At 37.4% G+C, this 17,346-nt stretch overlaps 1 protein-coding gene across 1 annotated transcript; it reads right to left on the bottom strand.

Annotated features, from left to right (window-relative positions):
* Positions 1–13,700: 13,700 nt before the first annotated feature.
* Positions 13,701–15,095, bottom strand: LOC141902079 (uncharacterized). Its single transcript, XM_074789721.1, has one exon. It carries the CDS (start codon positions 15,093–15,095, stop codon positions 13,701–13,703), a length of 1,395 nt encoding a protein of 464 aa, XP_074645822.1.
* Positions 15,096–17,346: the final 2,251 nt, after the last annotated feature.

The raw sequence follows: 17,346 nt of genomic DNA on the forward strand, positions 1-17,346 counted from the left end.
TACACTGTGGAACTGGAATTTTGACTGAGGGAGGGGGCAAAAGATCTGATGCCTGTCGTCAAGGTGGCCACTTACCAGGGGCCGGTTTTATAGACGGGTATTAACTTTTAACCCGGGGGCTTACTCAATTGATAATGAATTGAGTTAGCCAGCGTGTTAAAGGTAATACCAGTCTATAAAACCGGCATCTGGAAATTAGGGACAATTTAGGGAATTTTCTCTAAAAAAAAATTTGGAGATATTTTTGTAAAAAAAGGTAAGAACTAGGGATACACCGGGAAAATATGTTGAGATTGCAAGATCGCATGTAAAATCAAACAGTTTCTGTCTACTACGTTGTATATATTCGACTAAGTTAATTCATTGGATTCTTAGCGAATTGCGTCAGGAAAAACACAACACGCTTGTTGATAGTCGGCAAGTCAAATAAAACCGGCCACCCTGCTAGTATTTGGCATAATTTTGAAAAAAAATGTATCATTTATTTTTTCTGAGCATCTAGTGATTCTGGAAAAGTTGACTGGGAATAATTTGCCACTGTATGTGTAATTTTTATGTGTGATTCTTTAATAAGTGTATGTGTAATTCTTTAATAAGCGAGGTTGTGTGAAAAAATAGGGCCGGATCTGCTTCCCCCTTGGATCCGCCCTTGGATCCTGAATTACAATCAATGTAGGCATTGTATTGAGTAGACTGTCTTCAAGAATGATTTTCCTAATCGCTTTCTGTCCATACTGCCGAGGTAACCAAAAAGCATTAACTCAGGACCCAATTTCTTGGTTGAAAATGACGTAATTCATTTACCGGTATTTCCAATGTTTTAACCGCGTGGACTATGGAAACCGGGATATTTTGAATTTGTTATAAAAACCTAGAAGCACCCCAATGTGTTTGCTGGAAAGAGATTTGGTGTTAGTTCGGCATCAGAAGAGGGAACGATTATTTGTGAGTTAATCTGACCATGGAATATAAACGTCATTTGTTATTTTCTTACGAACTGTCTGGATAAGAACTTACTGTATGGGGCACAATGTAAAAATAGTGTCACACACATGTTTTTATCCCGATTTCTATCTTTTTAATCTAAAAATATAAATTTATAAATCTATGAACAAAAACAAAAAATAAATGAAAAATTTTCAAATAAATCTCTGAAGATGGGTAGAAGTAATACTCCCGAAACGTCGGAATTGAAATAATAACAATTGTTTTTTAAATTCATATTGGGTGAAACAACTATGAACTACAGGTCTTTGTGAGAAGAGGCTGCAAATCGATATATAAAACGTTTTTTTGAAACTAACGTTTCGGGAATCGTTAGACTGATAGGAAACATTCAGACTTGTAGACTGGTTGTTTTGATCGCCGGGATTGTTATTCGAAATTTGATCAAAGCAAAAATGTTGCAAAAATATGCGCTTCGCCTCGCTCGCTCGTTGCCTTGGGTCGAAAACAACACAAAATCTTTGTTCATCTTAGCTACACAACTTTGCAATATGCAAACGGGTTTATGTTTACAGCTAGTTTGTGGAATCATATTGCTAGCATTTGTTTTCACAGTTTTTCTGAATGTGAGATATTTGTCTTTTCCATTAGCGAGCGTTTAAATGCTGTTTTCTTATTTATGTGCGCTATTATGATTTCTATTTTCGTTTGCGACTTGAAACGCGTTTGCATCTGTAGATCGGTGTTTATTTAAAATCTGATACAGCGGTCGGTGTTGCAGACAACGACATTTCGTCGATGGAAAGATATTCGTAACAATACCACCATGGAAGAAGAAGGTGTGCAGCTCTAGATCGAAAGGATTCGACCAAAAATGCGTATTTTCTACGCGGGAACGATTCGTTTTTTTTTCTATACGAAGTTCATTTCATGCGGGTATCACAGGCCCGTGCCCGAGCCGAGTGGGGATTCGGGGTTGCGGACGAACCCCCTAGAATTTTCAACGTGCCCTTCAAAGTCAGTACAAAAAATTTAGGTCAAGATTTTGCGAAATTTTGGTGCAATTTTGATGATTATTTTTTCAATGAAAAGCAATCCATTCTCAAATGATTTATTCAGGTACCCGGGTAGTTCATATTTTAGATCTGTCATGTATCAATAGAAAAGTGCCCCTTTTAATGGTTAAAGTGCCCTTTTTCTTGAAAACTGCCCCTAAAAAATCTCCGCCCTGTATCAATCAGTAGCTTGGATATTTGACACTTAAGGTTTAAAGAGTTTAAAGAGTACCTTTAGTTTCTCATGATCGGCCGGGTCATTTTGTAAACTGCAAGTTTGTAATTAAGTTTGTAATCAGTTCATTTTAGCTGCCGGGTCTGTTATGGTTAGCTTTTAGATAACAATTAAAAAGAAAAATTTACAGACTCGATATGCGGCGGGCCAGGTCAACTTTTAAGCTCAGTAGAAATGAGAAACAAGGTACATGTAACAATATTTTAGAATGATCACCATCCTTTTAAATGTTGATCGACAGGCTTTACATTTTGTTCGCTCCGTTTTGATTGGAAAATTGCTAACAATATCAAACGCCCGGAAATTTGTGCATTTTATCCACGCACCAAACTTTCAAAAGGTGATAGTCCAGACTTAACACTTCACATATGAATATCTCGATTGGATGGTTCCAGGCAGACGGATATCTGCGATTAGTGCATTCAGGGACTTTCGGTTCCGGAAAGGAACAACTGTTTCTATACATCGGCGATATTCAACATGATTTATTTGGCGCGGTGGTGGTCGATTTTATTCCAAAAATCATTACGTCTTCTTTTTTGGCCTTTAATGTAAAGGCCTTCTGACAAATTAGAAATCATCACTGACGGTTCTTCTCTGAAACGCTGGTGCAAAACGTGTTCCGCGTAACTCTATCTATTTATTGTCAAACAAGCTTATTTTCCGAGTACACAACTTTTCGAAACTTGCCACACAACCCTGATCTATGAATGCAAATAAACCAGAAATGGACAGGCTATATCGTATAGGATTACACCTTCATTTTTTACCGCCGCGATACGATAGACGAATTGCAGAAGATGTAGCCAATAGATCAATATTTAACCACCAACCTGATATAATGTTTATTGACGCATTGTCTGTATATTTCTCAATTCTTCTTTCTTGAAATCTTTGAAAAAATGATAGATTAAGAATTTGAAAATATATGATAAATATACATTCCATTTCATATATAGAACAAATAACGAGCCCGCCGTTTTGACGTGTATCGAGGCATTATATCGAATATATTTATGATGTTTTTACATTATTATATATGATATCTGATCTCGGATTATATGTCCATATATATCATTATCGATTCTGTATACATTTTTAAACGATCATCAGCTAGATTTGAAATTCAAAATGCATTACAATTACATGATCCGATTTTATACCAACGGACAGAAAATCGTGTACTTTTTTTCGGTACTTTGCCGCCGAGATGCCGCGTGACCGGCTAAAAGTATCAGTTTTCCACGTCACATGCATGACGACCATCCATCAATTGGGGACTCTTCGCAAAAAAGTAGAACAGAGATTTTGTATACTTAGGTATGTTAAGGGACCGCCTGTTGTGGAAGTAACGTGGGTGGTCTGCGCTAACACAAAACATTTTGATTAAAAGAAGCACCACTGACTCCTGGAAATAACATATCATATTCTCAACGTTCCCCCCTCAAGCGCGTGTCTCAGAAATGTTCAGAAAATTCCCAGAAAATATTTCATTTGTCAAAAGTATTTTTTACGGATCCCTACGAGGAATCACAATCGACTAGCGAAGAGTTTTGTGAAATATACAAAATTGGTGGGTCGTAGATTACAGGAATGGATATATTCCCCGACCACATCACGGGGCGTCGCTAGGAATTTTTAAAGGGGCCAGAATTAAAACAGCGGAAATATATGTATGCCGTGTTAAAATACCATACTTTGTACCGTCGAGCGCCGAAGGCAAACGAGCATTTCTGAAACCTTGAACGTTCATAAATAATCATCATTTTTTAAATTCGAAGCTTGAAAGGCAAAATACTGTATATAAAATACGGAAATTAGATTTTAAAAGAGGAGTCGTCCGCACCTCTGGACCCCCTCTGGCGACGCCCGCATGCATCATTCTTTAATTGTTAAGAATATTATTTTGCATTCATCCACATAAACTGATTGTTTATATACGTTTATGTAGGGGAGTCACTTCGGAAGAATTGTCGAAATGTTTTCCAACCTAAACATCGCTGGTGTAATAACGGCAAAGTGGCGCATAAAAATTTCAATTTTGCGGATCAATTAACAAGTCGTCAACGTTTATAATCACAATTGACCGCGGTCGATGCGGCATGGCGCTCGGGAATAAACTTTCAAAATACCAAATACGTTCACTCGGTGTAAACTGTTTACATAAAACAATGCTCAGTTTATTTTAACAACAAACTTAATTGAGGTTGGAAACGTTGAAGAATTATCTACACAGACCACCCAGAATCGACGAAAACAGACACGACGACACTTTAAACGAAACCGAACGGTCCCCGCCTGCCACCGCAGGCTCTAAAGCGTCTAGCGTCGGTTGATTGCACACGCTGTTGCATTGCGCGTTGCGTCGGCGGGAAGTAGCTAGTGCGATTGTTTTCACGTTGCCAAAAGATAATACGGTATATTTGATAACAATAATCTCGGTTTGAAAGTTTTTTCAGTAATTTTTTGTTGAATAGTAACATTTTCCACGATGCCTTACCGAATGCTTTGCCCAAACCAACGGCAATGGATTGGAGCAATAAACCGTTTTTGAATTCTTTTCGATTTTGAGGTTGAAGAATATCTAACCTGCGTTGTAGTATTTTCATTTTCTTTTTGATTAAGCCCTGTCAAGTCGATGTCACTGGAAGACTGGTATTAATCTCCAGGGGCGGATCCAGGGGCATGTTGTGACCATGTCGACCAATAAAAAGGGCATATATTCTTAATTTAGGGCGGAAAGGCATATCAGCAAAATTTTTGAAATTTTACTATCATTTTAGAGCTTTCTGAGCATCCCTGAGAGGCCAGTCAAGAAACATAGGTTATATATTTAGGAAAAATATCTTTTGTGTATCTCAGGTGGTTACAACGGCAAATTTTGATACAGAGAAAAAATAAAAAGGTACTTTAAAATTCCGACAGTGTCGGGCGACACGGTCTAAATCCGCCCCTGATCTCAGTATTTAGAGTTAGCAAATAAAAACCCAATATCGAAGCATTTATTTCTATTTCATATATTGTATCATTATATAATATTAACTGTGGGTTTTCACTTGTTAAAGTCAATGTCTTATTACTTTTATTTTCAATCAAGCTCTAAATAAAGTCGATATCTTCTGTCTTTACTACTTTCAGGAATCGTCACCTCCTGGCAACATCGACAACATGAATTCGAATATCGGTGTGGCTTTGTCTAGGTTGAAGTACGAGCTTTGACGTAAGTGTACTCAATCTTTCGAATGTTTCATTTTTGAGTGCGCATTTTCAACAATCATTCGGCGATGTTTGGCCTAGAAAAAATGACATTTGGAAGTTTATAAAAGTAGTATTTATATTATGTATTTCAAAATAAAAATTACAATGCCTTTAAATATTTATAACAATGCATTACTGTACACATAATGATGTTGTGGAGAAATCAAGTGATCTGTCAAAATACGGATCTTGATGTATAGGCAACCTATGTATAGGCAACAACTTTTGAATTTAAAAAAGGTGGACATCGATCTCAAATCTTGAAAGAAACTTTCATTCAAATACTTTTATGAGTAACGTTTCCACTAAAATAATAGACAAAAAAGAATCTTTCGTACTTCCAATCAAAATTATACGATACATAATTAGTTAGCAACGTATTACAATGAAGAGCAAAAATCCCACAATAAATGAATTGATCTAAAAAGATTATTTAAGAAATTAGAAATATTTCCGGAGGTTGCTACCACCCTAATTTCGTACGTACTTTTTTGGCAAGTCATTTTAGACTGTAGACAGGGTGGCAGCAACGACACGAAATATTTCAAATTTGTATAGATAATCTTTTTAGTTTTAAATCGATTCATTTATTTTGGTATTTTTACTCATCGTTTTATCACGGATATTGTGATCCTCAACTAATTCATTACAATGGAATGCGAGTCGCCTTCAGCGGAAAATCGTTTCTCGGTGAAATATATGTAGTTCACTGCGAAATCACTCGGCCAACGGGTGGTATTTAATTGTGATATCATGGCTGTTTGGTTTTCGATTTACCGAGGATTCTTCCTATAGCTACACCGGCAAACATTCGATCGTTCGGCGCTATTTCGCAAAAGAGAAACGTTTCAAGCGACTTTATTTTGTTTCAAAGCAAACTTATAGAAATTGTATTTAAAGCAAACACGCCATTGAATGGAATATTGCTTTTATTTTCATTGTCAATGGAGAAAGATTATTTTTTGCTCCGGGCTTTTATTTGATCAAGCAACATGCGGTTAATATAGACAAGATCCGGAGGCTTCCTTGTTGACATATGTTTTAGTCCAAAACGACCGTTTTCGTATCGAAGCGGTGCTTTTTGTGATTTGTGTATCGAGGGCAAATCCCCTCAGAAACATCTTAAAACGATTCATTTAGTTAAATCTCATCTGACGAGAAAGTGGGATATGTAGCCGGATGTAGAACATTATGACGTAATTGGTATACAAACAGTTGTCATGCGCTTAAATTAAGTTATGTGTTTTTTTAGGTTGGCCAATATTTCAGCATCTATGCGGGATGAAATTGATTTGATTTTGTTTTCTCTTTGTAAACAACAGCTATATACTGTGCCGTCGGCGAGAAATAATGTCAATCGTTTTTAAAACGATTGTCAGATATTCTGTTTACATTTCAATTTTTGATATATCTTAAGTGCCGGGTCTTAATGGAGACTAAAGATGATACACTCAAAACGCAGATGTCAGAAAAAGAGGAACGTTTCTATTTAGTCCACTCGTTCGCAGGGTTTACAACGACAACGGGACGGTTTGGTCGTTGAAATCGCTGTGAAAACGGCAAATTTCCATAAACAATTGTCTCCGCCAAAAGGGCGCGTTATTTTCATTGTTGAAAACGCGTCATTCAACAACGTTAAATCAGGGATGTGACTGACTTGGATGGTGCTCAAATCTTCGAATGGCTTACACTTCGCTTTGTAAGGAAAAAAACACACAAATCAGATGTTTAAAGTGTCAATGTATTTACATACGCACAACAGAAATGTGTGAAGTTTATTACAATTTTCGCGAACGTCGCTCTTGACAAATATTTTTCAAACTCAGGCGAACGAAATTAGCGATTCGTTTCATTCCGGTAGATAATATATGCTTCAACCGTGGGCTCTAACCGTTTTAGAGTGCATATGCTTCAAGCGATCAACTCGAACACAGTCAGAGACAAAGTAGAAAGATTAACAGATATTATGAATTCTTCCGTTGGCTATATACATGTCAGGATAATGTTACGTGATACGCATATTAATGTCGTTTCTTCCTTGCTTATCCATTTCTTCTCTCCATCGTATTTCCTTTCTTTTCTGGGACTGCTTTCATTTCTGTGAGGCAGCTTTCATTTCGCAGAGCTAACTGTAGCTTCAAAACAGTCCTTCATCTGATATTTTTACATTTTTTCTAAATTTCTAATCTGTTTATTCATTAATTTTGTAAGCATTTCATATGAAAATATCATATCATATTCTAATGATATGAACGAGCTATATATAACGTGGTTTATTCATTTTCGGTTGAAAAAAAAGAATCCATTTTACTAGTCATATATTCTTATAGATTCTTGCTTTGATATACGTACGTGCCCCAGAAACATGCGAATGAGTAATGTTCTAACGTGGTTGCAGGCCCGAGTCGAGCTTTTGTGAGGAGCACTTCTATTTCAAGAAAAAGGACACTTTTTCACTGTGGGCAATATCCTATCTAAAAAAGACAGATCTTAAATACGATTCTTTCGATAACGTAAACTTAATTTTTAGTCACCCGAGCCAACATGGATTTCTTTTCATTTTTCAGAAAGATGAAAACTGTATCAAAATTTCGAAATATCTCGATCCGATATTTCGGAGGGCTGTTGTATGGGGTTCGTTCGCTACCCCTGAATTCACCCTGGGTACACGGGGCCTGATGTGCATATATTCTATACAAATGGCCTTAACTTCACAAACATCGCTGAGAAACGCAACATTTCCATTCTTGTCCGCGGAAGGTAAACACACTCGTTCGCCAGCATTTTAGGTGTGATATAAAAGCACTTGTACATGTATTAACCGTATTTTGAAATAACTGCCAAGAAAAAAGTTAAACGTAAGAGCTCGCGGATACATTCAGAAAATCGTGTCAAAAATGTTTAGAATATGCTTTGTCGCGTTGAAAATATATATACGATATGCATGAGAACAGTGTCTATGCCTGTTTCATTTGTGAGTATACATGTATCTTTTAATAAAAGCCGCTTTATTTTCACGATAGTCACTGCGGTGTCAGTCGATCTGACGTGCTGGTATAGCTCACTGGAAATCGTTGTGTATTTATTTTACAAATACCGTGGTTCTTCTTTACAGGAAAACGCCATCCTCATTTCCGCGGAAATCGACGAATTTATCAATATGAATTGTGTTTGTTCAGTGACGGGTTATGTTTTGAAGTGAACAGTGTTTGGTTTATTTCTGTAACGTTCCTCCGGGCCGATGGCCATAGGTCGTGGTATTTTTCGGTATCTATTGTTGATTTTAGCATCTGCGGTTGTCTCGAGGTTACCGAGAAAACATATATATATCACAACAGCTATACAAGCATTAGCCTAATAAGGAACAGGATAGGTTCGTATTAACGATTTGCATCATCATTTCTGATTAGATATCGCGTGATTTATAGTCAAATCGTAAAATAACGTTATAGTAGAACGCGATGAACCCAAATGAAGCCTAAACAAGAATCGTTAAAACAATTTTTTATCTGACTCTCAGTGACCAACGTTCAGGGGCGTCACTAATATTTTCTAGAGGGGGGGGGGGGGGGTAAGAATTGATAAAAGCGGATCTATGCCATATATAGTTCGCACTGTATCCGCCGAGTTCCGAAGGAAAACGAGCAAATCTGGGGCTGGTTATAATACTATAGTATCAACTTTAACTCGATTCATTTTCAATTGAGTTAAGGGTTTAAAGTTGATTTTCTATAAACTGGGCCCATGGACTGGGCCCCCGGAACATGGACTTGGAAACTGGGGATTGACCCCCGACCCCTCTAGTGACGCCCATGACGTTAGATACCTCGGTCCAAGAATGACGATGTGCACATATGCATATGAAAATTCATACACATTTTGTATCATTTCATATCAAAGCCAATTTCTAATTTCGACCAATCGAGTTGTATTTGTTTAATTCTGAAGATGTCACGACCTTTTAGTGTTGATTAGTATAGCTGTGTATTTGAGTTATCATTGTAATAGAAGATGAAGTTTAATCCCTACCCGAAATGCGAGCTATTTAACACCTAATATTGGCCATTCATCTACATTAAACAGACCCTTGAGTACCGTTTATCAAACACGGGCAGATGGCTTAGTTTGTAATCCATTTTCACGAAAACAAACTTTTCCCGAAGAAACCGTATATGATCGGATTCTGAAAAGAAATGACAACATTTCGGCGTTACTATATGCACAAGACGCTTCGTCGACAGCCAAATTCCCATTTAGTTTTTGCTCACTGGACAATAAGGATATGTAAGCAATTCGTCAAATAAAATCATGATGATTTCAATCATATCTTATGGGTTGAAGGGAAGAATAGCCATACACTCGATGAATAGATAATATAATCAAAACCCAAAAGAATTTTACCATCGAAAAATTGAAATGACGATATAGTCAGTAGTGAAAGTCCGAAATGCCGGTCTTTTCCATTCGTTTTTTATCTTGAATTGGCACAAAGAGGATTTTGATTGTGTTGAAGTTATAGCAGTCACAGATTGAAGTAAAAGTATTTGATTTATTTATTACTCATCGTACAAACTGGTCTGACGGGAAACATAAGTATACAAAAAAATTACCAGGTGGCAGTCTACCGGAGACGGCGGAAAAGACTATGGAAAAAGGATTTTTTATAAATCGTACAAATAGGGTTCATTTTCTGATAACTAAGGTTCGGTGGGCCTGAGATCCAATCGTTATCCTATAGGCCTATTTATTTTGAAACGTCGGAGATGATAATACGATATCATCATCAATATGATACGTTTGAGATATAGAATATCTCATAGTGTATCCCAGCCCCCACAGCAATCCGACGAGTACATTATCTAGTTTTAAACTTTTATGGACAAAATATGTTATCAGTTTTGTTTTAATAATGGCTCATATACAATTGCGTGCGGAGGGTCACGTCCTTAGAAGTCACCATAAACTCCGGAACGAAGAAATAGTTAAAGAGAGATAACCAACCGTTTACAAGCTGACAACCTTCGATCGAAAACTGCGTTTCGCGTATAAAACACTCGCTGGGAAAGTTTAGCTTTGTTATTCCTTCGTCACGATAAAACAATACACTGTTTTGACGCGTCGAAAAATGACCGAATGTTTTCTCCTTGATAAGATCGCTTCGGCGTATATACTGTCGCATAAACAATTGCGGTATTGCGATTTACACGACAGTGATAATAAATTTATGCGTTTATCTTCTATTCACGTTGCTTATACAACTTTCGTTCGGCCAAACAGGTTTTTACATAAACATTACACCCGGCAATTTGGCGGAGTTTGCCACCACCCGGATCGGCTCGAATATAAATCACGATTACAAATTGTTTTAAAATATGTATATATACATACGAGTCATAATAAGTATTAATTATGCTATAAGCGCAGACGTAAATATTAAACTGATCCCATGAAAGTATGTTGCGATAATGATTTTCTGAAATAATGAAATATATATATGTATATATATATATATATATATATATATATATATATATATATATATATATATATATATATATATATATATATATATATATATATATATATATATATATATATATATATATATATATATATATATATATATATATATATATATATATATATATATATATATATATATATATATATATATATATATATATATATATATATATATATATATATATATATATATATATATATATATATATATATATATATATATATACCGCTGCTGTCAGAAAACTGAAAAAAATCATGATGTTGGATTTGATATTTCGATATCGATTATGATTCTTCATTTCCTACATGCCGTTTTCGTGTCGCATGCAGGGGTGGATTTAGGAGGTGGTCTCGGGGGTCAGGACCCCTTCACATCGGGGTTACCCTTTTCTTCAAGACACAGAAATTGTAAATCCTGCAAATCTGACTCTTATCCGATCTCTGTATTTCTTGAAAAATATATAATACCGAGTGTTGGGCGCCACTTGACACTTGGCCTTTGACCGCTTGGCTGCTTTTTCCGAGCAGTGCGTTTTCTTTTCTTATAGACCCCGGCAACCTTTTAAGTCTCCTAGACCTGCCACTGCCATGGCGAGATTTGGAACTTAGAAAAACTGCGGCATCAAGTCAAAACCCACGCTAACTGCTTATAGATTCAAGTTTAGTTTAGAATTTGACTTGAATTTAACACTAGAAACGATGTTATTTTTATACGAGAAATGTTGTCCAGATCAACAATAAAATGTATGGTCTATTCTGTTTGCTGGTAAAAAAAATTGCGTAGGTCTGGAATTTCTAACCTTCTGTCCGCTCCAGCCAGCCCAGCACCTGCCGCATAAAGCCCAATCCCGCGGGCGCTATCGAATACCCACGCGAATCCCTCTATAAATATGTCTAAATCATTGTTTGGGAGAATTTGATAAAATCTTGAAGAATTTGAAACTTATTGCCTCATTTCACCAACATAGACGAACCGTTTAGATTAACGTGGACAGTTCCTGGAGAGCGTGCTTTGATTTTGGATCGAGTTTAATCGGTATCGTTTGGCTTAAAATCGATGAATGACCGGCGCGAGTCTGTCCAAACAACGCCCTTAAACGGACGTTGTTTTTACAGGATTTCGGATGTTTAGACCACAATATGTCTTGTTTAATGAACCGCACAAATGATTTGAAATTCACACGTCGCAACCGAGAATCGAAATTCTAACTCTCGCTTCATTACGCAACAAGAATAGCATGTTTTCAACACATCATCAAGGCTACATTTAGTTTCTAAAGATATTATAAGGAAAGGGAACTTTTAAGGGCCCTTGAAGGTAATTCAACCTAATTAAACACTGCTTACGATCGTCGTTGTATCTATTGTGGCCATATTTAATTCCTGCTCGAGTCAACAATGGCCGATCTTCTGTGCTTCTTCTCGTGGCATTGTTGTATGAAACATATGCCATTATTCGCCTGATCAACCCGAATGCCCGATCCTTCGCTTTTTTCTTGATTGTCCTTTCATCTGAAACTTTTATCGAAAAGACCCTAAAAGGATTTAGAATTTTGCGCATCGAATTCTTTTTGGCGAAAAAGGGCATTCATTAAGTGTAGTTCTTCGAAGCTATTTACGTTTTGATTCCTGTTTTCTTGTGGATATTTGTGTATTCATTCTAAATGGACGATTCGCAAAGGAACAAGTATTGACTTCCTTTTCGGGATCTTCATTTAGTCGAAAGAAAATAAAATGCTTAGGAAAAAACTGTTGATGTGCGATTTTAGAGAAAGAATTTCTCCTCTGTTATACAGCAAGAGTGTATCTATACTCACGTAAGAAATTCTCGAATCACGCCACAAAACCCTCTTCATATCTACGTAACATGTTCCTTGAAAAAATATGTATCCAACTTATATGTACGCATTGACTTTGGGAAGATAATAGAATCTCAGAGAAAACTCGCTTTTCAAATATACATAAATATATATAACACTGCACTTTATTACGGAATTAATATTATATTATATTAATATTCAATACATGTATACTTATCATTAGTTTCTATTTACATTAATTTAGTTATTTATCGCGTCATTTCAAAGAAAATCTCCGACTGAAGGTAGAATGCAACAATGATATGCATCACACTATAAACAAAGGTATAGATAGGTATTACTCATAGCGAGTCGAATTATGTATATACCTCGCAATATTGAAATGAATGAAATTGCTACCTATCATACTTACAGACAACATCTTTCACTTAAAAGGATAATATAAATTAGTAAATTGCACAAAAACTTATTTCTTTTTACACGATCTTTTAAACATAGAAGTAAAAAATACAGCAAGTTCTAATAAATTCATTCCAAGTGACATGATAACCTTCGCGGTATTGTTAAACTTTTTAATGATGTGACTACTATAGCTGCTCCGCTGTTCTTACAATACAATTTAAAGGAATCATATGCTCCATTTATCCACAGTTCATACATATATATCTACATGTATATACTAAAAAATAACTCACATTTTATCATTCTCCGACTTTCCATCGTCCACTACAACGACAATTACTTGAATGCTTTTTATTTTACGATGTACATCAGAGTATACAGTCGAAACAAAATCGCTCGGATGAGAATGTCCATTATCAATCCATTGGAAATCTATAGTACATACGATAATATTGGCTTGATTCATAACTTATCAGTTTCCGTAGTTCGGCAGACTTCTGATGATGATTGCGCGGTTGAGTTCAGACATGTCCGTCCTATGGCCGGCGAGCCGTGAGGATAAGCTACCTGGAAAGGCGATAGAAACGCGGCGTTACCCGCTGCGCACATACGCAATCCTTCGGCCAGTCCGAGATATGCCGATAAACCGGTCGTTCCGTACGGGGCGCCGAGAGACGACATAGCAGCCGACAGTCTTTCCGAATATCCGGGAATTGTTATCGCTGGTCTAGCAGCGGCGGTGAGTCCCGGTAACGCGTATGCCGAATTCAAAAACGCCGACGGCGCGAAGATATTAAACTGCGATTTCGAATCGCATATTTTAGGCGGTGGACTAGGAATTTTGTCGAAAACGTTAGGTTTAATTTCACCGGCAGCAACAGCGCCGGTATTACCTGCAGTTTTATCGTCATCGGACGAGCGAGCGCATAGTGCGGGTAGTGGCTGTTTCTGACGAACTTTATCGGCGAATACCGACGCCGTTGTTGGTATCGAGGTTTTTGCACGTTTCGCCTCGAGAGCCGGCTCAAGCTCGGCGTCATGATTGCCGATAATGCTGTCAATCGTAAAGAGTTTTCGCTTCGTGCTCACTGATAAGTCCGTAGGTTTGTTTATTTCTGAGTCGAACTGAACTCGCTGGGTGTCGTCTGACACGATGCGACTACCGCAGACGAAATTCTCCCCGTGAGCGGACGCATCTTCTTCGTCTTCGAACGAATCCGATTCGCTCGAATCACCGTTAGCGCTTTTATTCGCGTTAGGTGAAATTTCCACTTCTAAATCGTCGTCGAAATCGTCGTTATCCATTGAACAGTTACTCAACTGTATTTCTCCATCGACCTTTTCGACGCCCGATGACGACGAACTTTTCGACGACGGGTTTTTTGGTCGGCGCTTTCGTCTGCGATAGTTACCGTTTTCGAACATATCTTCGCATTTCGGGTCCAAAGTCCAATAATTACCTTTCCCCGGTTTGCCTTTTTCGCGAGCGATCTTCATGAAACAGTCGTTCAACGATAGATTGTGACGGATAGAGTTTTGCCAGCCTTGTTTGTTATCGTGGTAATACGGAAACCTATCCATGATGAACTGATAAATACCGTTAAGAGTTATTTTTCGATCCGGTGCACTTTTTATCGCCATGGCAATTAAAGCGATGTAAGAATACGGTGGTTTTTGCGGCTGTTCTCTTCTTTCCATCTCGGCGAGCATGCTGAGAGCGTAAGCCCGGTTATAGTCCATGTGGCCATAGAATAATCCCGGGTTAGCCGCGTAGGCGTACCTAGGATCTATTCCGTAGCGAGCGTAGATATTCACTAGAGCGGCTGAACCCGACAGCGGACCAGGAGGATTCGACATGACTGGCTCCTTTCACTTACAAGCGCAAAATGAAAATGATTCGGATAAGCGTATTGTGAGCGACTTTATGGGAGAGAATGTTCCGTTTGTTTGACCGGATCGTCTTTGTTATTTCAACCATGTAGAATTGCATTACCCTTGAACATACTCGTGTAAGTTAAAATGCAAACACTCCACCGTAATTACCCGCCGCAGACGATCCCGCCCTCTTGTCACTTGTGCACACCACGTCATCTCCGGTGTTGTAACTTCCATCCAATCAGCGGCGAATTCCCGGCAGATATTGTTTACAAATCAGCGCTAACAAGATGGTCGACCACCCATAACGAATGCGCGGTGTTTATTTGGAAGTTTCATTGGAAGAAATTGACCACCCGTAATACAAACAACCTACGCAGCGTTCTTTGAGGAAATCAGTCTTCAAATTGCCTCGATCTAAGCAAGTTCGGGATGCCACCGGATTTTTCGGAGATGGTGAGACTGACATTAAACTAAAACAGTTGTTTTTCCAACGTTTCAACGCAGTCAAATAGTGATTAACCTTGTAGATTTTTATATATAATCTATATAAACGTTATTAAGTTAAGTTATCTCATTACCTACATATATATTCAGAGATTTGTTCAACATACGCGGGCGGGTGGGACGTGTATACGTGCGGACGTGAAATAGTATCTGCCTCCTACTCCAGATAAAATACGTAGCTTTTTAAAATCTTTTTTCTGTCTTATCAGTCGTTCAATTCCTTGCTTCATAGGCGCGCTAATCGGAGAGAAATATAAACACATAGAACAAAGCATTATCGTTATTTACAGTTACTTTGAAATCTCGAGACACCTTGTTATTTGTAAATATAAGCAACGAATTATTCAACCATATCAAAATAGCTTTGTTCATCTATGGAAAAATGGCATCGATCCTTCGGAAATACGCATGTCAATCTTATAGAAAATCCCGGATCAGTTAGATTCGTTTAAATCTGTTTGATATTTAAGCCGCGATCAGAAAGAGACGATTTGGCCCGGGCCAAATTTGGCCAGTGCCTTAAAATTATTACAGTCCAGCATTTGGGAATGAAAACTTAATTTGACTCCAGAACCAAATTTATCAACCACAACCCAAGATGTTGTCTTTCTAATAGTGAGTACCAAGAGTATGGCTCATCGATTGAACAAAATCTATTCTAGCCAACTTTCTGACAGTCATCTTCCATTTTACTGAGAGTGCGAGAAATGAAAAGTCCATTTCACTTAAGAAATGTCAATTCATCATTATGTTTCTATTCACATTGAAAAAATTTATAATATTTGATATTGATCGATGGATTTATTATAAAAAGACATACGATGTATTTCAACTAATTGACACGATTGACGAACAAATCGTGAATTACTGATAATTCGCGATCTGCTTTTTTTCGGCCGTACGAAAATCGTAGAATGTCCCTGAAGGCAAACTGCTAATGCTCGGAGTGCGAATATAATGCTTTGTTTTTCCGATGATCGAAAGAGAATGTTTTTCTATTGTTATAAAAGCAGGCGAGAACTTCCTCCAAATTGATCGTTGTTGATTCAAGCTAGCGAAAAAATGTTGCCCATTTCGTGTCGGATTATTCACGCAAACACGGTTAGTTAGCCGAATAAACAAGCGTCAATATTATACCGGATAGCCTACAGTATCCACTGCAGCAGACGGATGAACGTCGACGTAAGATTTGGGAAACTCGGACAATTCATAGTATCTCCAAACGATACGGACAATAAAGATAATGAACTGCTTTGCTGCATTTTTTTTCTGATTCAATTTTTATCAACAATATATGGTACTGACGTTCAAACCCCAAATTCAAAGGTCATTTATGTAATTTTCCCCGATTTTCAGGATCTAGATGTTAGAGATAAAATTTACGATAATCATATCTTTCCATTTTCCCCATTTTTCAGAATTTGAATTATTATGAAAAAGATGAAAATCATGTACCGATAATCATTTCTTTCCTTCTTCTAAGTTATCATATACAATCAGACAGCTATATTGTATCAGGCATGGTGGTATCGTTTATTCAGGCACCATAAGGCTTAACTCTCGCTACGTGTAATGTTGTAACAGGCGCTTTTCGGTTCCTTGCATATTTTGGTTATTTTTTCAAATGGCGCACGGGAGGAATCTTGCAATCGATAAACCCCGAGGAAAGTGTAAGGCTAATAAGTCACGCACACACAGTGGCACGTTTTGGTAATTGGTATTTTGG

This window comes from Tubulanus polymorphus, chromosome 3, assembly GCF_964204645.1.
Source record: "Tubulanus polymorphus chromosome 3, tnTubPoly1.2, whole genome shotgun sequence".
NCBI classification, from domain to species: domain Eukaryota; kingdom Metazoa; phylum Nemertea; class Palaeonemertea; order Tubulaniformes; family Tubulanidae; genus Tubulanus; species Tubulanus polymorphus.